This window comes from Pangasianodon hypophthalmus, chromosome 29 (assembly GCF_027358585.1).
Source record: "Pangasianodon hypophthalmus isolate fPanHyp1 chromosome 29, fPanHyp1.pri, whole genome shotgun sequence".
Classification (NCBI taxonomy): Eukaryota; Metazoa; Chordata; class Actinopteri; order Siluriformes; family Pangasiidae; genus Pangasianodon; species Pangasianodon hypophthalmus.
The window spans coordinates 333369-355000 of record NC_069738.1 but is presented as its reverse complement, the minus strand read 5'-3'; the positions used below and the strand labels follow the sequence as shown (position 1 = coordinate 355000).

At 43.5% G+C, this 21632-nt stretch overlaps 2 protein-coding genes and 1 non-coding gene across 3 annotated transcripts in view; all 3 read left to right on the top strand.

The window, feature by feature from the left end:
• Positions 1-4851, top strand: part of pick1 (protein interacting with prkca 1) — a 14519-nt gene extending 9668 nt beyond the window's left edge. Inside the window, exons 10-12 of the mRNA XM_053231212.1 lie at positions 298-348; positions 1591-1735; positions 2226-4851. Of these exons, the coding sequence (XP_053087187.1) occupies positions 298-348; positions 1591-1735; positions 2226-2467 (438 nt within the window). The 3' untranslated portion in view covers positions 2468-4851. The remainder of the gene's footprint in view (positions 1-297; positions 349-1590; positions 1736-2225) is intronic.
• Positions 4852-5327: 476 nt separating this feature from the next.
• Positions 5328-5400, top strand: trnar-ccu (transfer RNA arginine (anticodon CCU)). Its single transcript has one exon. It is a non-coding gene; the product is annotated as a tRNA-Arg (tRNA).
• Positions 5401-5776: 376 nt separating this feature from the next.
• plbd1a (phospholipase B domain containing 1a) lies at positions 5777-14801 on the top strand. The gene is made up of 11 exons (XM_034301550.2): positions 5777-5935; positions 6990-7212; positions 8875-8958; positions 9228-9369; positions 9488-9628; positions 11661-11805; positions 11912-12112; positions 12833-12973; positions 13381-13566; positions 13898-14004; positions 14307-14801. Exons 1-11 carry the CDS (start codon positions 5872-5874, stop codon positions 14481-14483), a joined length of 1611 nt encoding a protein of 536 aa, XP_034157441.2. The 5' UTR covers positions 5777-5871; the 3' UTR covers positions 14484-14801.
• Positions 14802-21632: the final 6831 nt, after the last annotated feature.

Here is a 21632-nt window from a genome sequence, read left to right as displayed (position 1 = left end):
AATTAATTTTCTCGTCATTAATTTGTTAAAGTTATTTAAGGTAGTTTTGTTTCCTTGCTGTTGGATTTTACCCGAAACGTGTTTAGCAGCTTAACTCAAGTCTCTGCCTCCATTTATCTGAAGCTTCACTTACATAGCAACAGTAACCAGGTGTGGGCGGGGCTTGGGGTTGATCCCGTGTATAACCCTAAATAAAATATGCAGATGAATGCGTATGCTATTATATAGTAAATAATGCAGAGATGTAACTGTGTGCGTGCGTGTGTGTGCGCGTGTGTGCGTGCGTGTGTGTTACAGTCATACTGTCTGAAGGTGAAAGAGATGGACGATGAGGAGTACAGCTGCATCGTGAGTTTTTTTCCACATCATGTTCCAGTCCCTAATTTAACATGTCCTTGTCGACTTCCCCTTATGACTCGTGTGTGTGTGTGTGTGTGTGTGTGTGTGTGTGTGTGTGAGAGACACCTACACCTCGTGAGTGTGTGTACAATCTGTACGAAGTCACATTGCTAACTCGCTAACGCACAGCTCCCTCGGCGTCACCAGGCGGTGTTTAATTGAGACAGTCGATGTTTCAGAATAACGTTTCTCTATTACAGTTAACTGGTTTCAGCAGTGTTTTTGTACAAAGCCACCTGTCTGTCTATAACAGATGTATTAAATGTGTGTATGTTTTTGATGAGATATTCTGTTACACTAACAGCCATGAACACATCAGCGTTTCCTTGGCAACAGACATTGACAGTTAATTATTTTAGTAAAAATGCTAATGCTGAGTAGTTTAGGATTTTATAATCTGAGCTCAGACATTGTGGCTGCACGTTGGCACAGTGTCGTCCCATATGGGTTTCCTCTGGGAGCTCTGGTTTTCTCCCCCCTCCCTAAAGCCTGCCAGTGGGTCAACTGGTGCGAGTGTGTGCGCGAGTGTGTGCGCGAGTGTGTGCGCGAGTGTGTGCGCGAGTGTGCGCGCGAGTGTGCGCGCGAGTGTGCGCGCGAGTGTGCGCGCGAGTGTGCGCGCGAATCAGAGTGTGAATGTGTGCGCGCGAATCAGAGTGTGAATGTGTGTGCGCGAGTGTGTGCGCGAGTGTGTGCGCGAATCAGAGTGTGAATGTGTGTGCGCGAGTGTGTGCGCGAGTGTGTGCGCGAGTGTGTGCGCGAGTGTGTGCGCGAGTGTGTGCGCGAGTGTGTGCGCGAGTGTGCGCGCGAGTGTGCGCGCGAGTGTGCGCGCGAATCAGAGTGTGAATGTGTGTGCATGGTGCGCTGTGATGGACTGGCGTCCTGTTCAGCCGTTCAGTGTGTATTCCCGCCTCATGCCCAGTGTTCCGGCTCCGGCTCCGGCTCCGGCTCCGGCGTGACTCTGGAAGTTAGTGAAAGTGAGGAGGTGAATCTCTGAATGTGATGTAGGAGTGACGCTGAAAAGGGGATAAACGCAACCTATTTGTTTTTACTTACGTTCCTCAGTAAAGTCTTTTAAAAAGACATAAACAGCATCATTACTTTACAGTGTGATCGTCATCACTGTACGTGTGTGTGTGCAAGTGTATGTGTACACATTCGTGTGTGTGTGTGTGTGTGTGTGTGTGTGTGTAGGCGCTGGGAGAGCCGCTGTACCGCGTCAGCACGGGGAATTATGAGTATCGTCTGATTCTGCGCTGTCGACAGGAAGCTCGCGCTCGATTCGCTAAAATGCGTAAAGACGTTCTGGAGAAGATCGAGCTGCTCGACCAGAAACACGGTGAGTTACGCCACAGGATCACGCTAGCAGGTAACAAGTCGCTTTGTCGCTTGTCTCTCGCTGGTGTGTACTAACCGCTGCTGTTGTGTGTTGTGGGCGTGGCCTGTCCTGTCCACCATTTTTATTTTTGTCTCGATGAGAACTAGCAGTAGCTATGTTTTATTTATATATATATATATATATAATTAAATACTAACTAAACAGCGCAGTAGTCAGTGTGTAATATATCTAATTTGGACAGAATTGATAAAATCTCAGTTTAAATGTCACTGAAATCGCTTGCTAGTGAGACTGTAGGGTTACACCACAGGGTTAAGCGTGTTTCCTGTGGGCGTGGCCTGCTCTGCTGTTCTGATAGGAAATAGTAGCCAATGTGTGTAAAGCAAACATCACTGTGTGTGCGTGTGTGTTGTGTGGTGTGCGTGCGTGTGTGTGTGTGCGTGTGTGTGCGTGCGTGTGTGTGTGTGTGTGTGTGTGTGTGCGCGTGCAGTTCAGGACATTGTGTTCCAGCTGCAGAGGTTCGTCTCGGGGATGTCGCGTTACTATGACGAGTGTTACGCCGTGCTGAAGGAGGCCGACGTCTTCCCCATCGAGGTGGACCTCTCACGCACCACCCTGAACTACACCGCCCCTAACTACGAGGACGAGGATGAGGAGGGCGAGGAAGAGCGAGAGGAGGAGAAGAGTGAACAGACCGAGAACGGAGCGGAGAAGCTGATCGATGATGAATGAGTGAAGGAGTGAAGGAGAACAGTGAGAGAGAGAGAGAGAGAGAGAGAGAGAGATGCGGAGTGAGTGTGAAGAGTGTGAGTGTGTATTGTTTGTTATATTTTCACACATTCCTGCTGTGTGTGTTTAACTGTAGTCACGGTCGAGGTAATGAGCAGCACTAAACATTACTCCCTAAATCCCCGTCTAAGCCCTTCATCATGCAGCTCACTCGCTCTCTCCGTCCTGCTGTAGTACGCCGCCTTCTCTCACAGCTAATGTGCTCCACTGACACGCAGTTAGGGATGCATCAGTACCGTGTTTTTCAGTGTGCTAGTACTGATACTGATGCTCAGGTTAGTAACCTACCTAGTATTAATCGGTCAGGGACACCACTGAACGTTTTACACAGCTCTGTTTGTGGTGGTTGCTAACAGTGAGCGCCTCGGGCTGAGCTTCATGTTCCAGAGGTGAAGATGTTTAAACAGTGTGTTTAATGGAGAGCATGAGGCGTGTGCAGAGCAGCATCAGTGCTCTGAATAGCAGCTTAACAGCAAAGTGTAGACACTGATGAGCGCGGGGAAAGGGAAGTGCGTGAGTGTCTCAGTGCTCGCAGGGCGGAACTGCTCTCAGGTGCGACAGCTTCTCCACACACTCGCGTCACTGCTCCATGGCACCTTGCGTTGGTTTTATGACCACGCTGGTCTGTGTGCTCAGGTCGGACTGCCTCACACTCCTCCTCCAGTACGGCAATCGGTGCATCCCTACACTGTGTGATTTGGGACAGAGCGTTACTCACACTGCAGAATTTTAACTTTGCCCTTCGCATTAAAAAGACGTAAAACGGTTTTGTTCATTTCATAAACTGGGATTTATCATGACTTTATCGTGACTTTTATGTATTTAAGCAGGTTTGACACCAACAGCTAAATGGTGTTATAAATGCGTATCTGTGTTCACCAGCTCTGTCCTGCTGATGGCAATGGGAGCTTTGTCCCAGGTTTCAGCCTACTGTAGTCTACAGTATGTTAAATATACACCGATCAGCCATAACATTAAAACCTCTGACAGATGCAGTGAACAGTCAGTTCTTGAAGTTGATGTGTTGGAGGAAAAATGGGCAAGTGTGAGGATCTGAGCGACTTTGACAAGGGCCAAGTTGTGATGGCTAGATGACTGGGTCAGAGCATCTCCAGCAGGTGTTGTGGTGTTCCCGGTATGCAGTGGTTAGTACCTACCAAAAGTGGTCCAAGGAAGGACAACCGGTGAACCAGCGACAGGGTCATGGGCTCCCAAGGCTCACTGATGCGCATGGAGAGTGAAGACTCGTCTGCTCTGATCCCACAGAAGAGTATGTGAGCTTCAGAACTGGACCATGGAGCAATGGAAGAAGGTGGCCTGGTCTGATGAATCACGTTTTCTTTTAGATCATGTGGAAGGCTGACTGCGTGTGTGTCGCTTACCTGGGGAAGAGATGGCACCAGGATGCACTATGGGAAGAAGGCGAGCTGGTGGAGGCAGTGTGATGGTCTGGGCAATGTTCTGCTGGGAAACCTCGGGTCCTGGCCTTCATGTGGATGTTACTCTGACACATACCACCTACCTAAACATTGCTGCAGACCAGGTTACACCCCTTCATGGTAACGGTGTTCCCTAATGGCAGCGAACTCTTTCAGCAGGATAATGCTCCCTGACACACTGTAAACATTGTTCAGGAGGTTTGAGGAACATGACAAAGAGTTCAAGGTGTTGACTTCACCTCCAAATTCCCCAGATCTCAATCCGATCGAGCGACTGTGGGACGTGCTGGACAAACAAGTCCGATCCGTGGAAGCTCCACCTCACAACTTACAGGACTTAAAGGATCTGCTGCTAACGTCTTTGTGCCAGATACCACACACACCTTCAGAGGTCTTGTGGAGTCCATGCCTCAGAGTCAGAGCTGTTTTACTGGCACAAGGAGGATCTCCACGACATTAGGCAGGTGGTTGTAATGTTATGGCTGATCGGTGTATAAAGTCACACTGGGATGAAGGATGATGAAGTGTCGATTCTGTGCTGTTTGGGATGCAGCCCTGGGCTTTATGTCCATTTACAGATTTAGGACGCTGGATTATCTATTTCAAAACTTTTATCAAAACTCAAAATGAATATTAGCAGTTTAATTCATCTTTAATTCAATTCCGTGTGGAATTAATCAGTCTTTGTCGTTATTATGGGTTTATTTAGTTTCATGTGCTGATTCCTGTGACCTGAATAGTGTCCCTCGTTTATGAAATCTTTATTTCTTATATCTTTCTGTGTATCTGAATGTTACAGGTGTGAAGATGTTACTGAAATGGAAAACCTGTACTACTGATTAATGAAAAGCTACTGATGTATAATAAACTAAAAATATTTATGGCGAACTGTGTGTGTGTGTGTGTGTGTGTGTGTGTCTGAAACTGATGACGAATAAGGAACTGAGTAAGAGCAAAGGGCTAGAATTTATTTATTTTTTTATTCAAGGAACAATAACATACAATATGTTATTAAGAAAACAACATTAAAAATAAGAAAAGAAAAAAGAGAGAAAGACAAATTACGACAAACAACAAAGGGCTAGAAATGTTTAACAAATAAATCTGGAGTAAAAAAAAAAAACCTAGTCAGGGCGCATTAGCTTCATGCTAACGCTAGTTATCTGGTGTTTGTGGTGAGGTTTTTAAAGCTGAATTGTCCAGTAAACTGGCGAGAATACTAAAACTATTATAGATAAACATGAATAACAAATTACTAATTAACTGCTGAAAAAAAGCAGCAATTGAGATAAGAATGAACTGAATTAACTTCCGGGTTGAGGATTAGCTTTATATAGACTCCGCCCACACGCTGAGCGCGCGCAGCCCCAGTGGCCTAATGGATAAGGCACTGGCCTCCTAAGCCAGGGATTGTGGGTTCGAGTCCCATCTGGGGTGAGGTTCAACTTTATACTGTTCTTTTAGTTATGTATTTGTTCCGTAATAAATTAGACACATAAATAATACTCTGTCTTCTCTTTACTATTACAATTAAAACAACTTCAAGCACATAACATTACTGTTAGTTTTTTGGGGCCATTGGGAAGTGAAGGGACAGGATCTCTCTCTCACACACACACACACACACACACACACACACACCGAGTCTCGGTATAATTATAATTTGAGGTGTAATTAGTGCTTATTCGTTAATTGGAGGTTAATGAGTTAATTAGTGTGTAAGTGATGATCAGTTTCCACACACCGTTAATCCATTAATACACTGATCATAACGTAAAACTCAAACCACGCCCCCGAGCAGCAGGAGGAGGAGCACACACACACACACACACACACACACACAGAGGGAATTCTCCCCGTAAAAGTTTCACTTCTGTTCCTGCTCCTGACTGCGTCTGAAAAACAACAATGTCGGAGTTTAAACTCTGTGTTTTTGTCCTGGTGTGTGCGGTGACTGCAGTGAGAACTGACTGTAAGTTTAACTCCACTTTTACTTTATTTCTTTCTTTAGTGTGTGTGTGTGTGTGTGTGTGTGTGTGTGTTGGAGTTTATTGCACACTCACTCCAGCCTTGTTGTTCACCTTGTGTGTGTTCAGTTAGAGACTAAGAAAACTTTTCCTCTAGCCTTCAGGTGGATGCACAGTTTACAACTCCACACGTCCCTGCAACACACACACACACACACACACACACACACACACAGACAGAAACGATCAGGCAGATCAGTGTGCACTACTGTTGCAGATGAATATTCACTCTTCAGCAATGTGAGTTGCTTGTATACACACTCTTGCAGTAACAGTCACCGTTATTTCAGTTATTCACTCAGGCAGCATAAAAAGGTCATTTCCAGGTTTTACTGACGCATCCAGAGGAAGTCCCAACATTAAAACTTTAAAATGTTATATTTATCATGTTTTTTTCTTCCTTTATATGAAAAGCTACAGACTAATTTTATAGTATAAATTGCTTTGGAAGACTTTTGTTAGGATTCCAGAGGTGAAAGCAGAAGTTTCTTGGTTGTGTGCAAGAGGAAATTAGAAACTTGGCTATTAGAAACTTTATCGACTTCCTAAAATGCTGGTGAATAAGCTGGGATGGAAAAACAGAAGTGGTCTATCGGAGTGTATGATCCACATTTCACTTCACACAGTCTTTTGTGAAAAATTTTCTCTGAATGAAGAAGTGATCCTGTTAATCCCTCAGCAATGTACAGAACACAGCATTGTGATATTTTCGGAGTATAATGCTGAAAAGGGTCAAAATGAGAACACCATAAGACTAAACCATATTAAACACCTTTAAGTTAAGCTTAAATTTGCCCTCAGTGATCAATAAAATTCATCCATGTGTCCACCCTCCTGCCTAAAAGTTAAAATGCTATGCTACATTGCAGAGTTTACTTGTAGTCGGGTTGTAAAATGGTCTGAAATGTTAAATTCTAATGTTGCAGACTGTTTGCTTGTAACTAACCATCTCACTCCGAGCACAGTGTCAGACCCGTGTCATTGTCTTTCCCCCTGCAGCTGTGCATAAGGCCACAGTGTACTGGGACCCTGGCAGTAAGACGGTGCTGCTGAAGGACGGGGTTCTGGATGACACAGGAGATGCTTACGGTTACTATAACGACTCGTTCTCAGAGACAGGATGGGGCGTGCTGGAGATCCGCGCCGGGTACGGACAAACACCTAGGGCTGACGACAAAACCTTCTTCCTGGCGGGATATCTGGAGGGATTCCTGACTGCACGGTGAGAGCCATCATCACCCTGTAAATAATCTGTCAATCTTTTTAATCTCCAGAGCAGGATCTGCCCTGTCCAAGCTGAGACGGAGAACCAGGATTGAACGTTTGTAGGATTTATATGTTTATAGATTTATTTATTTATTATTATTGTAACCCACAGAGGAACTGATTAGATTTTGGAATTGATCCAAACACGGTCAAGTTCAAGTGTCTGAAATACTTTTCAGAAAATTTTCTTTAATCACTTCTTCCTGTTTGAAGTATATTTTAAGAGTATTTCAGGTATACACATTAGTCACAAGGAGGATTAGACATGTTGGCGGAGGAGGCATCCCCATCCAGGCCACTGGCATTGAGTTGCACTTGTTTTTCTAAAGAATCTTCAGGTGTGTCTGAATATCGTAACTGACTGACTTGCATTAACGTTGGAGCTCAGGTAGTGACGATACAGAGAACCATCTTACATTAAATTTAACAGTACATGTGTGTAGAAAGAGAGAATAGACGGATAGAAAAGTTAGTCATGCTCAGGTATAAAAGTCCTGACAGCTGTTAAACATCACTGATGTATTTAAACATTAACCTGCAGACTCAGCTGTTTAATCTGGGTTTATAACAGAGATTTACAAAGTCTCACAGTAAGGTCTGTAAGTCACTCTGGGTAAAGATGTCTGCCAAATCTAAATGTAAAGCAATAAGAATAAAATGCTGTTGGAGACAGAACAAGTTCAGACTTTATCATTTTTCAAAAATGTTGCAAGGCATCTGAACCACAACCAGTCTAGGCTTGCTGAGTGGAAACTGTAGACTGTGTGACAGGGACATCTCGTGTCCAGTGCCGGTATTGCGCTGTGTGTTGGAGTCAGGAGAGGAATTAAAATAGACATCAAGTCGGACAGTTTCTTCAGAGTCTGTGACCCATTTCAGATCTCTCAGAGCGATCACTGAAGGAGACTGTGTATTTAAATTCAGTATAAATAGGTTAAACATCAATATTGTGATAAGAGGGGCTAAATCTCCCAAAAGAATTTTACATAATAATAATAATAATAATAATAATAATAGGCTGTTACAAAGCGCTGACACTGGACACTCCTTCCTTAAATGTTAATTAAACGTCTCGTTACAGAAAACAAGTGTCCACTGTGTAAGAAAAAGGATCCACTGTACAAGTGAATGAGCTGTAACTATAGAAACACGTGCATTAATATAAACCTGTGAGTTGCTGCTGCACTATCGTCAGGGCTGCTGTTATAGAAAATTAATCAACACCTTCTGGCCAATCACAATCCAGAATTTAACAGCAGCATGGTGTAATAGTGTAATATGGTGATGTACACTGCAGTGTAGTGAGTGTGTGTGAGTGTGTGTGTGTGAGTGTGTGTGTGAGTGTGTGTGTGAGTGTGTGTGTGAGTGTGTGTGTGAGTGTGTGTGTGTGAGTGTGTGTGTGAGTGTGTGTGTGAGTGTGTGTGTGTGTGTGAGTGTGTGTGTGAGTGTGTGTGTGAGTGTGTGTGTGAGTGTGTGTGTGAGTGAGTGTGTGAGTGAGTGTGTGAGTGAGTGTGTGAGTGAGTGTGTGAGTGAGTGTGTGAGTGAGTGTGTGAGTGAGTGTGTGAGAGTGTTTAGTACAGCGATGTGAGAGTGAGACGGCTGTCTGTGTGTCCTGCAGGCAGATGATCGATCACTACACTAACATGTATCCTCAGCTCATTACCAGGCCCGACGTCCTGCAGGCCGTCAAGACCTTCATGACGTGAGTGATCCTTTTACAAATGATGCCCCTATTCTGTGACGTGTAGAATCTGTGCTGAGGAGCCATGACTCTGGCCTGGAGCTTCTGAGTGGTCCAAACACCGCTAACACACCTTAGAATGGCTTTTCTTTTAATTTGTCACCCATATTCCTGTAATGTTCTGCATTGTGGTAGTGACATAATTGTAATAGTTAATGGTATTGATGACACATAGTTGTGTTGCCTTACCCTAAAGTGTGTGTGTGTGTGTGTGTGTGTGTGTGTGTCAGTACGCAGAGCGCCTGGTCTCGGCAGCAGGTGAAGCTGAATAAGACATCTGACCCTCTATGGGCTCACACCGGCTTTATCCTGGCTCAGCTGGACGGACTGCAGGCCGGCGCGGCCGAATGGGCCAAACGCTCGGGGAAGAAGGTGCGAGAAAGGAGAATAGTGATACACAAACGTGTGATGTAGTGACGAGCTGTGACATCACAACAGCTGGCCAGCTCATAATCAGTGTGTGTGTGTGTGTGTGTGTGTGTGTGTGTAGGCCCTGTCACGGTTTGAGGTTCAGTTCCTGAATGCAGTTGGAGATCTGTTGGATTTGATACAGATGTTGGTTCCTGAGGCCAAACCTTCACTGAGAGGATTTAAAGAACCCCCAATGGGCCACTGCTCTGCCCTCATCAAGGTACACGCTCCGTACACAGAACCGCTCCCCCCTTACAGAGGTACACGCTCCCTACACAGAACCGCTCCCCCCTTACAGAGGTACACGCTCCCTACACAGAACCGCTCCCCCCTTACAGAGGTACACGCTCCGTACACAGAACCGCTCCCCCCTTACAGAGGTACACGCTCCGTACACAGAACCGCTCCCCCCTTACAGAGGTACACGCTCCCTACACAGAACCGCTCCCCCCTTACAGAGGTACACGCTCCCTACACAGAACCGCTCCCCCCTTACAGAGGTACACGCTCCCTACACAGAACCGCTCCCCCCTTACAGAGGTACACGCTCCCTACACAGAACCGCTCCCCCCTTACAGAGGTACACGCTCCGTACACAGAACCGCTTCCCCCTTACAGAGGTACACGCTCCCTACACAGAACCGCTCCCCCCTTACAGAGGTACACGCTCCGTACACAGAACCGCTTCCCCCTTACAGAGGTACACGCTCCGTACACAGAACCGCTCCCCCCTTACCGAGGTACACGCTCCGTACACAGAACCGCTCCCCCCTTACAGAGGTACACGCTCCGTACACAGAACCGCTCCCCCCTTACCGAGGAACACGCTCCGTACACAGAACCGCTCCCCCCTTACAGAGGTACACGCTCCCTACACAGAACCGCTCCCCCCTTACAGAGGTACACGCTCCCTACACAGAACCGCTCCCCCCTTACAGAGGTACACGCTCCCTACACAGAACCGCTCCCCCCTTACAGAGGTACACGCTCCCTACACAGAACCGCTCCCCCCTTACAGAGGTACACGCTCCCTACACAGAACCGCTTCCCCCTTACAGAGGTACACGCTCCCTACACAGAACCGCTCCCCCCTTACAGAGGAACACGCTCCCTACACAGAACCGCTCCCCCCTTACAGAGGTACACGCTCCCTACACAGAACCGCTCCCCCCTTACAGAGGTACACGCTCCCTACACAGAACCGCTCCCCCCTTACAGAGGTACACGCTCCCTACACAGAACCGCTCCCCCCTTACAGAGGTACACGCTCCCTACACAGAACCGCTCCCCCCTTACCGAGGAACACGCTCCGTACACAGAACCGCTCCCCCCTTACAGAGGTACACGCTCCGTACACAGAACCGCTTCCCCCTTACCGAGGAACACGCTCCCTACACAGAACCGCTCCCCCCTTACAGAGGTACACGCTCCCTACACAGAACCGCTTCCCCCTTACCGAGGAACACGCTCCCTACACAGAACCGCTCCCCCCTTACAGAGGTACACGCTCCCTACACAGAACCGCTCCCCCCTTACAGAGGTACACGCTCCGTACACAGAACCGCTCCCCCCTTACAGAGGTACACGCTCCGTACACAGAACCGCTCCCCCCTTACAGAGGTACACGCTCCCTACACAGAACCGCTCCCCCCTTACAGAGGTACACGCTCCCTACACAGAACCGCTCCCCCCTTACAGAGGTACACGCTCCCTACACAGAACCGCTCCCCCCTTACAGAGGTACACGCTCCGTACATAGAACCGCTCCCCCCTTACTGAGGAACACGCTCCGTACATAGAACCGCTCCCCCCTTACCGAGGTACACGCTCTGTACATAGAACCGCTCCCCCTTTTTCAGAGGTACACGCTCCCTACACAGAACCGCTCCCCCTTTTTACAGAGGTACACGCTCCGTACGTAGAACCGCTCCCCCTTTTTACAGAGGTACACGCTTCGTACGTAGAACCGCTCCCCCTTTTTCAGAGGTACACGCTTTGTACGTAGAACCGCTCCCCCTTTTTCAGAGGTACACGCTTCGTACATAGAACCGCTCCCCCTTTTACAGAGGTACACGCTCTGTACACAGAACCGCTCCCCCTTTTTACAGAGGTACACGCTCCGTACATAGAACCGCTCCCCCTTTTTACAGAGGTACACGCTTCGTACATAGAACCGCTCCCCCCTGCTACAGGTGTGTGTGTGTGTGTGTGTGTGTGTGTGTGTGTGTGTGTGTGTGTGTGTGTGTGTGTAGATGTTACCAGGCTATGAGAACCTGCTGTTCGCTCACTCCAGCTGGTACGTTTATGCCGCCACAATGCGCATCTTCAAACACTGGGACTTTAAAGTGCAGGAGCCACACACTGCTACTGGAAAACTCTCCTTCAGCAGCTACCCTGGTGTGTTTATATACACACACATTTGGTCACACACACGTATATAAACATACATAAACATCTGTTGTAGGAGTCTCTGTACGATGTGTGTGTTTGTGATGTGGTGCAGGTTTCCTGGTGTCTCTGGATGATTTCTACCTGTTGGGCAGTGGGTTGATGATGACTCAGACCACCAACAACGTTTTTAACCAGTCGCTGTACAAGTCAGTCACTCCCTCCAGCCTGTTCTCCTGGCAGAGGGTCCGGCTAGCCCACGCCCTCGCACACACTGGCAAAGAGTGGGCTGAGATATTCTCCCGCTACAACTCTGGTCAGGAAATACATAACACACACACACACACACACACACACACACACACACAGCTAGGAGCCATGTGGGTAGTCAGGTCCAATATTGTGTAGTCAGGTCCAATATTGCCCCTGCTCTGACACCCCTGTGCATGGGAAAGAACAGAGTGACGGACAGATAAAGACGGACAGGGCAACAGAGATGGTTAGATGAACACGGACAGGCTCAGATAGCTAGATAGACGGATTGACAGAGACAGATAAACGGATATAGGGAAAGTGACAGGTAAACAGACTGATGGCTAGATAGACTGGTAGACAGACAGATGGGTAACTAGACAGGTAGCTGGATAGACAGGTAGAAAGTTGAAAGACATAGATGGGCAGCTAGACAAATGGAGCACTAGATGGGAAGATATGCGGGTAGATAGACACAGACAGATGGATATGTAGATAATTGGATAGCTAGAAGGGCAGATAGAGTTATATAGAGAAAGTGACAGGTAAACAGACTGATGGCTGGATAGACTGGTAGCGAGATGAATGGATAGCTGGACACACAGAGACAGAGACATACTCTTCAGAGTAGAATAATACTAATCCAGCAATAAACTCAGAATATAAGGAAGGACTAATGCAGATGTTCTTAGAGAGTAATAATCTTTCTGTGGTTGATGTTAAACATGATGTCTGACTGTGCTGTCTCTCTGTCTGACTGCTCCGTCTCTCACTGTCTCCTCAGGGACGTATAATAACCAGTACATGGTAGTGGATGTGAGTAAAGTGTCCCTGGGCTCGAGACTCTACGATGGTGCTCTGACCATAGTGGAGCAGATCCCAGGACTGGTGGAATATTCAGATCAAACGGAGGCTCTGCGCTTCGGTGAGGTTCCATTTAACGTAACACAAGGGGAATGCTGGGCATATTGCCATGATCATTCTCCACTTCAACAATATCAGTCCAGAGTGTGTAATAGGAAAGACCAGTGGGAAGGGTTACAGAATGCTGAAGCAGGAAGTGTTATAAAATGTTGAAGTCAGAAGCAGGATGTTTATGGGATGCTGAAACGGGAAGGTCAGCAAATTCTGAAGTGGAAAGGTTAGAGAAGCCGTTAGTGGCAATGGCTACAGGATGCTGAAGCCGGTTGGGAAAAGCTGAAAATTTCAACTAGCTCGATGTTTGGGAGTTGTAACAGAACATTTTCATTTGTCAGTATGTTAGAAACAGTGGACATTGTGTTGGCGTAATGTTATAATAATGTTCTGTCAGTAATAAGCGATGTCCTACAGGTTACTGGCCGTCCTACAATGTGCCGTTCCACCAGAGCATCTACACCCTGAGCGGTTACAAGGAGATGTGGACGGAGTATGGAGAGGATTACTCCTACGAACTCTGTCCTCGAGCCAAGATCTTCCGCCGGGATCAGGCGTCCGTCACTGATCTGCCGTCACTCAAACACATCATGAGATACAACGGTACTCTGTCTTCTGTCTGTCTGTGTTTGTCTTTCTCACTGTCTAGTGCTAAGTCTATATGTCTTACTATCCTTCTGTTCTCTCTATCTTTCCATTGCTCTCTTCGTCTGTATGTGTATGTACATCTTGCAGTCTGTCTATGCTGCGTTTCACCCTGAGCAGGTGTGTGAAATTACCTTCACTTTCTATTTTTACACTGAAACATTTTAAATATTTTATTAGGAGCATATCTGTTCTCTTTTTTCCATGTTTGCTTCCCATGCATATTCCTGTAGCTCAGCCCCACTGATAGAACCTTAGTGTGTGAATAGATATTCTATTGTGTTAATAGACTATAAGAAAGATCCCTACTCAAAGGGTGACCCCTGCAAGTCCATCTGCTGTCGCGGCGATCTGCGGGAGTCCAACCCCATTCCTGAAGGATGTTACGACACCAAGGTTAGTGTATATAAATATATTATAATAATTGAGAACAGCCTCTTTAGGTTGTTAGTTATGGCTTTATGCAGCAGTACTGTAGTGTTTAGTCTGCTGGATCCGTCAGTAATGCGTTTAGATTATAAAGCAGATTCACAGAGATCATCTGCTATCCTGTGACACTGACATCTAGTGGTGGGATAAGGGTACTTCCCCTCATGATTTTATTGGTACACACTAATTATACAGAATCCCTGTAAATTCACCAGTCTCCTACTCACAGTTACCCCCCTGTTCCCCACTCTTGCCCCCGCCCCTTCCAGGTGACTGACCTGCGTATGGCTCAGCAGTTTGTGTCCGAGGCTCTGAATGGTCCGAGCACAGAAGGCGGCCTTCCTCCTTTCACCTGGGATGCATTTAACAGTACGACGCACCAGGGTCTGCCGCGCCTCTATAACTACACGTTCGTCACCATGCACCCGGTGCTGTTCACTCCCTGAGCCGCCTACGTAGGGCAGGAAGTGAGCGACGAGCAGAGCCTCAGGAACAGTCTGTTTTACTATGTGTCCTGCTCTACAACTGTTTTATCCTTCTGCAATTAAAAGAGCCTGTGAAATATTGTGAGTGCTTGTGTGTGCGTTAGTTATTGTTCAATCTGTTGGTTTTGGTCTGGTTTGAGGATACATGTGTGTTTATGCTGGATAAATTAACACTGTGTGTTCAGATGATTGTTGTAAACATATCACAGCTGCAATTCTGACCAAAGTTAAACTTGTATGTCGTAACATCGATCAGTAAAGACTCAATGTTTAAATACACTAACTGGTGATTTTCTTTAGTATTTCCTCCCTTTTTAACTAAAGTAGCTTACAAAAGAAATGTCAGAATACAATCTAAACACGGAACTGAAAACTTAGGAGGTTAATGATTTGGTTTTGGAAGTCATGGAATTTGATAGGATTTGATTTCTATGGATCACGCATCCATAACATCAGCATTTCCTCAGATTTGTTGGTAAATTACTAAGAAAAGACTAAAATTGCACTTAGCGTTGAACTCAGCTATCTTAAATGTATGATTTCCCCAGAATTCCCCAAAACTCCCACTTCGCCATACCGTAACTCTCCAGTTCAGAGATTTCTGTAAAGCTGCTTTGTGAAATGTCCATTGTTTAAAAAGTGCTATATAAATAAAATTGAACTGAAATCGATGGGATTTGATGGGATTTAAACTCTCAAACTGCTGATCGCTGCTGTTATTTCCAATCTGCATCCTGCTGCAGTGCCACTGATGAGTCAGAAAGTTTCTGAAGCATGTTTTCAGGTTGTAATAAATGTATGGCTTATTAAAGTTACAAAATTATACATCTATTTTTTCCCTCTGACTGTTATGTCCTTCCTGTTCACATGTTCACTCCATCACCTCTCTGTCTGTCTCTTTCCGTCTGTCTCTCACTCTCTCTGTCTCTTTCGGTTTTTGTCTCTCTGTCTATCTCTCCCTCTGGGGAGCAACTCGGTGATTCATATGTTCCTACCTTTCTGAAAGCAGAAGTGAAACATTCTGTTATCACTCTCCTCCGTCGTTGTCCTTTTCTGTGTCTGCTTTGGTTCGTGATGTGCAGTTTTAACTTGTACCTGAACGAACGGCTTTCTTTTGGATCGTTAGCCTTAGCATTAGCCGTGTTGGTAGTTTTCTCAGGTGATGGAAAAACAGCAGTGTCCTCCTGGATTCATCCAGGACTCTCTGGTGAAGGACTGTATCTCCCATGATGCTCTATGGCAGAAACAGAAACCCGTCACTGGTGAGTACAGTCTGATCTTCATATAGCCATCATCTCCATCATGTATATACAGCACATTAAATATGACAGGGTGCAGGATGGGGAGGTTCATCTCAAAACACACACACACCTCAGTTCAGTTCAGTTTCAGTTAAGACTAGAAAATACAAAAACAGTCTGCAAAAAAAAAACCCAGAAAACTCGATAAAGAAGATTAACAGTTCAGAGATAATCATATAGGCAATAGAAATGGATGGGGAAATTAATAATGACAGACAGGAAGAAAGAAAGATAACCAGATACACCGGTAATTTACATACGATCAGAGAGAGACAGAGAGATAAAGACAAACAGACAGATTACTAAATTAGGTAAATTAGTTCTGGTTCAGTTTCCATCAGAGATGGCCCAATTATTTGAATGGACTCAAGCTGTATGTAATTAAAGTGTCACATGAGCTCAATACAAATACATCTGTTCCTGGAAGAACCCAAAGTTTGTTGGAGAACATAGCTAAACACACAGCATCATGAAGACCAAGGAGCAATCAAAACAAGTCCTGGAAAAGTATCAGTCAGGGTTTGGTATTAAAAAAATATCCCAAACTTTGAAGCACGACATGAGAGTCAGTGCGACAGAGAGTGGGTAAAGAGGGGATTAGTCAGAGACACAGCAAAGAGGACGAGGAAACTATGAGCATGATGTTACCACCACCATGCTTCACACTGGGTTTAGTGTTCTGAGGGTGATGAGCACTGTTGGGTTTCTGTTGAGGACTGAAAATTCAGTTTGGTCTCATCAGAACAGAGAAACTTTTCCACACTTTCTCCCACACGCCTTGTAACAAACTCTCTTGGCCTCTTGGTTGCCTGGTTACAGACAGTCATCCATTTATCCTGCTAGAACAGCAGATGGATAAATAGACAGATAGACAGCATGTCAGATGCTTTATTGATGCTGTAAAAGAAAAGAAACAACAAATGATAAATAGTAATACATTTTAGAAATGATTTTAAATAAATCAGTAAATGAAGGCCATGTATTAATTATTATTATTATTATTATTATTATTATTATTATTGTTGCAGAGGCAGTGATGGTGATGAGTACGGTTCCTCCGGCTCAGTGCTGGAACTTCGCTGTGTGGATCAGTGTGTGTGTCGTAGTTGTACTGAGCAGCTCAGTGCTGGTTCTGCTCCTCTGGGTCATCATCTACAGACGGCACACTCATGGTAAAGGCAGGACACACACACACACGCACACACACGCACACACTGCAACGCATGTCAACATAAGGCCAGGCCCTCAACCAGAATCTATTTATAGTGATGTCATAAGTTGTGGTTGGTTAAAAAGAAGTCCTGACCCCAAACACGCACACATTTAGATGAGTTTCTGTTCCTCTTTTAGGGAGGTCCTCAGGGATGCCCCTTTGCACAACACAAATGTGTATTACACACACACAACACAACACAAATGTGTATTACACACACACACACACACACACTAACTAACTAAAGAGAGAATGAAGTAAAGCAGAAGTTTGGTGGGTTGCTATGTAATAATAATAATAATAATAATAATAATAATCTTCTTTAAAAAACTGAAATACTGAAGGGCAAAGTTAATAAATTAGTGTGTGTGTGTGTGTGTTTGTGTGTGAAGTTTTCAGTGTAGTCTGAGATTATTTTCATCGTGAATATAAAACCTTAAAGTGTTTCACATATAAAAGATTAAACAAAACATTAATGATAATCTAAAATCTGTGAGAATTACAAGTCATTAAAAACTCTTAAATAGTCTGGGTTAAACAACAGACACAGAGCTAAAGAGCGCTGTTCCAGAGTTTCTTAACTGTAGCTTTAGATCTTATAGAAAATCTGTTAAGCTCCAGAGTGAAATCAGTAACAACCGCACTGCAGACAGACTGAGTACCAACATCAGGGTTTCTGTTTTATCACAATTTAGAAGAAAGTTTCTATTCATCTGAGTTTATATGTGCTGCCGAATCGAGCTGAACTGATCAGTATAAATTAGTATAAACTAATAGAAGTGAAGGCCAATGTTATGTCTGTGAATTACATGAGTAAAGAGCCGAATGTAAAAAAAAGTATATGTTTCCTATTAAAGAACTTTGGCAATGAAACCAAGAGGAGATAATTTCGATAATAAATAATAATAAATATTTATGTCTTCCTTTAATCATAAATTCAATCACAGTAATAAACCAGATAATTTCCCATCATCAAAGATGACAGAAATCAAATGATAAACCAGCTTCTAGAGTTACACTGAAGTCTTTAGCTGTAGCTTTAGGTTTCACAGAAAAGCCATCAAGCTCCAGGGTGAAATCAACAACCTCACTGTGGACAGATTTCCCAACATCACTGTTTCTATCACAATTTAAAAGAAAGTTTATATTCATTTGAATTTATATGTGCTGCTGAATCAAGCTGAATGGAACAGTATTAGTACAGTGGATATAAAAAGTCTACACACCCCTGTTAAAATTACAGCTGTTTGTGATGTAAAATAATGAAACGAAGATAAATCAGAACTTTTTCCACTTTTAATGTGAAATAGCAACCAACAAAATTCAAGTGAAAAACAATCAGAAACATTTTAGAAACAAAGCAAAAACTGACAATAACCTGGTTGCAAAGTATACACACCCGCTTATGATGGGTCATGTGACCATGCTCAGAATGAACCAATCAGATTCAATCTCATGTCCAAAAGTAATTATCATACAGCCGTCATCAAGGATGTGATTCTGGGTAAACGTGGTCGCATTTTTTTTACATTACAAACCCTGCCATTTTCACAATGGTGTGTAGACTTTTTATATCCACTGTATAAACTACCAGAAGCAAAAGCCAGTGTTAAATCTGTGATTCATATAAACTTAAACGTTAATTAATAAATTAAATAAAGAGGCAGATGTAAAGGGAGAATGGTCTTCCTATTAAAACACTTTGGCAATAAAACGAAGATCATTTTGGTGAAAATTATTTCTATCTTCCATTAATCATAAATTCTTTCATAAAACAATTCAGAGAATTTCCCAACATCAAAGTTTACAGGAATCAAATGATAAACAGCTTCTAGTTACAACATGGTCTATAACTGTAGCTTTAGGTTTCAGGCTCCAGGGTGATATCAGTAACCATATTACTGACTTCCCACAGTTCCTGTTTAATCACAATTTATGAGAAGGAAGTTTCTCTTCATCCACGTTTTTACTTCTTTTACCTGTTTCCATTCTGTGCTGCTGAATCGAGTGGCACGGATTAATATGAACCATGTGTCATCAGCGTAGACGTAAAACCCAACATCAACAAGCAGCTGGATATAAAGGAATAATAATAATAATAATAATAATAATAATAATAGAGGGCCTAAGAGAGAACCTTGTGGAACATTGTATTGGGCTTTTTGATGATGGAAAACTCCATCATTATGACAATAAATTTAGAATTCTACAAAAAACGTTCAAAATGTCCCATCATAAAAATTCATGTATTTTCAGATCACAGGGAATCTACTCACAATGATAACATACCTGTGTAGCACAGGATGTCCTGAAAAAATTAGAAATAGCATGTATGAACTTATATAATGATGCAATATTAGAACTCTAGTAAATAAAGGAAATAACATAGTCCAGGGTTCTAAAAGTTAATGTCACTAAGACATTTTATTTCTTGTGCAGGAAAGAGAAACTCGGAGTGTCCAGGTTCTCATCACCACAACGTTAACTCAAACTCAGATGGCAAGGAAGATTCCTGTCCACACGTGAATGGCAGGAAACAGGAAGTGTCTGACTGTGAAATGGGCTGGGGGCGGGGTTTCTGTAAGGCAAGGGCGGAGCCTGCAGTCCCATTACCAGCTACAGAGCTAGGAGACTCCGCCCTCGTCACTACAAAAACTGTACAGCAGGTCGATTATTCACATTGTGATGCTTCATTAAAACAATAAATAAACCTTCAACAAGGATTAATTTTAAAGAAATCCCACACGAACCTCTGCAAAAAAACTGACCCATAATCCATGTACATGAAAAAGTGCTATTTATGATTAGGCTAATTAGTGCTGAGAAACTGGTGACCATAAAAGTCCAAAACAAAGATGACACTCAGTTTAACCAACAGTTTTTTTTAATGTCTGTTAGAACTTCACATCAAACCTTCAATCATTCATTTTAATCATTATCCTGAATGAGAGCATTTCTTCCACTGCTAGGTTTTGGGGTTTACAAATGTTGCTTTGCTTTTATTTTTTATACTTTTATCAGTTTGTAACGATGCTTCAGAGAGGTTCATGTTATTCTGCATGCTCTATGATTTGAGTTTTCAGATTAATCATCCATGGACTGGCTTAAACTTTGTTCTTAAAGGCACAATGTGATATAAATGTGATAGAAATTCTTTACAGCAATGTCAGAGATGGAAAGGTTACTTTAAATTAAAGATGTGCATAAACTGTGTAAGGAACGAGCCTCAGAGTAGTGGAGCTCCTGTGATCTGTTTCATTACTTAACTTGAAAATTTTTTAGTTTTATTTTGTTTGTATAATTTTTTTTATAAATAGTAAGAGCTCTGTTATTTAGAAAACAAAACAGTAAAACTGTTCGGTGTGGTTCAGTGTAAAATAAACACATGGAATTGTTAAAGCGCTAATGTCATGAGTTTGACATTTTTAATGGATGTAACTAAAAATTTAACACATTAAATATAAACATTTTATATAAAACATTAATACACCTGTCTTCTGCAAACATCTCACTTAAAAAAACAATAGCAGACAAAAGAAAGAACATAACTTCTACATAACTTCCTACTAATCACGTGATCAGCTTTTTTCAGCTCATCTGAACAAACAGTTTCAGCAAATGTTTGAATAGCAACCAATTCTATCTCGGGTGTAAAGTATGTAATCAAACTGGTCGGTGCATTGTACCGCAACAAAAGTATTGGAACAGCATGTCCACTTCTTTTGTTTTTGCGGTACACTGAAGACATTTAGGTTATAAATCAATTCAATTCAATTCAATTCACACACACTTCACTTTACTTTTGTTTGTGTAAAGCTGCTTTGAGACAATGACCTTTGTAAAAAGCGCTATACAAATAAAAATGAATTGAATTGAGGTTATAAATCAGAATTTCAGCTTTTTCTGTCTTGTTGCCCAGGTGTGTCCTGTTAGATTGACTGTTTAAACAATTAATAGCTCTGAATTGTTAAACTCTTGGCTTGATCCCTGGGTTTCACCTGTGAAGACTGCATTTGTTGTTAAAAAGGATAAACCAACATGAAGACAAAGGAGCTGTCTATGGGAGAAAAACAAGCAATTCTGAAGCTGAGAAAAGAGAGAAAATCAATCAGAGCCATTGCACAAGCATTGGGAATAACCAATACAACACTTTGGAATGTCCTGAAAAAGAAAGAAACCACTGGTGTACTAACAACCAGACATGACACAGAACAGGTCGGCCAAGAAAACAACAGCAGTTTACAGAAACATTGTGAGAGCTGTGAAGAAAAAAACAAAAACAATAATCAGTGACATCATCAACTACCTTCACAGGGCAGGGGTGAAGGTACCACAATCCACTGTTTGAAGAAGACTTTGAGAGCATAAATATAGAGGCCAAACCACAAGATGCAAACCACTCATCAGCAGTAAGAGTCAGAAGGTCTGATTGGAATTCACAGAGAAATACAGAGATGATCCACAAAAGTTCTGGAACTGAGATGAACCTCTACCAAAGTGATGGAAAGGCCAAAGTGTGGAGAAAGAAAGGATCTGCTCATGATCCAAAACATACGAGCTCATGGGTGAAGCATGGTGGAGGTAGTGTCATGGCTT

Bases quoted from the DNA above. Each gene is read 5' to 3' on its own strand.
- plbd1a (XM_034301550.2), top strand. From the start codon at position 5,872: ATGTCGGAGTTTAAACTCTGTGTTTTTGTCCTGGTGTGTGCGGTGACT. The intron at 7,213-8,874 runs GTGAGAGCCATC...TGTGTCCTGCAG, and splicing joins GAGGGATTCCTGACTGCACG to GCAGATGATCGATCACTACA. The intron at 12,974-13,380 runs GTGAGGTTCCAT...GATGTCCTACAG, and splicing joins AACGGAGGCTCTGCGCTTCG to GTTACTGGCCGTCCTACAAT.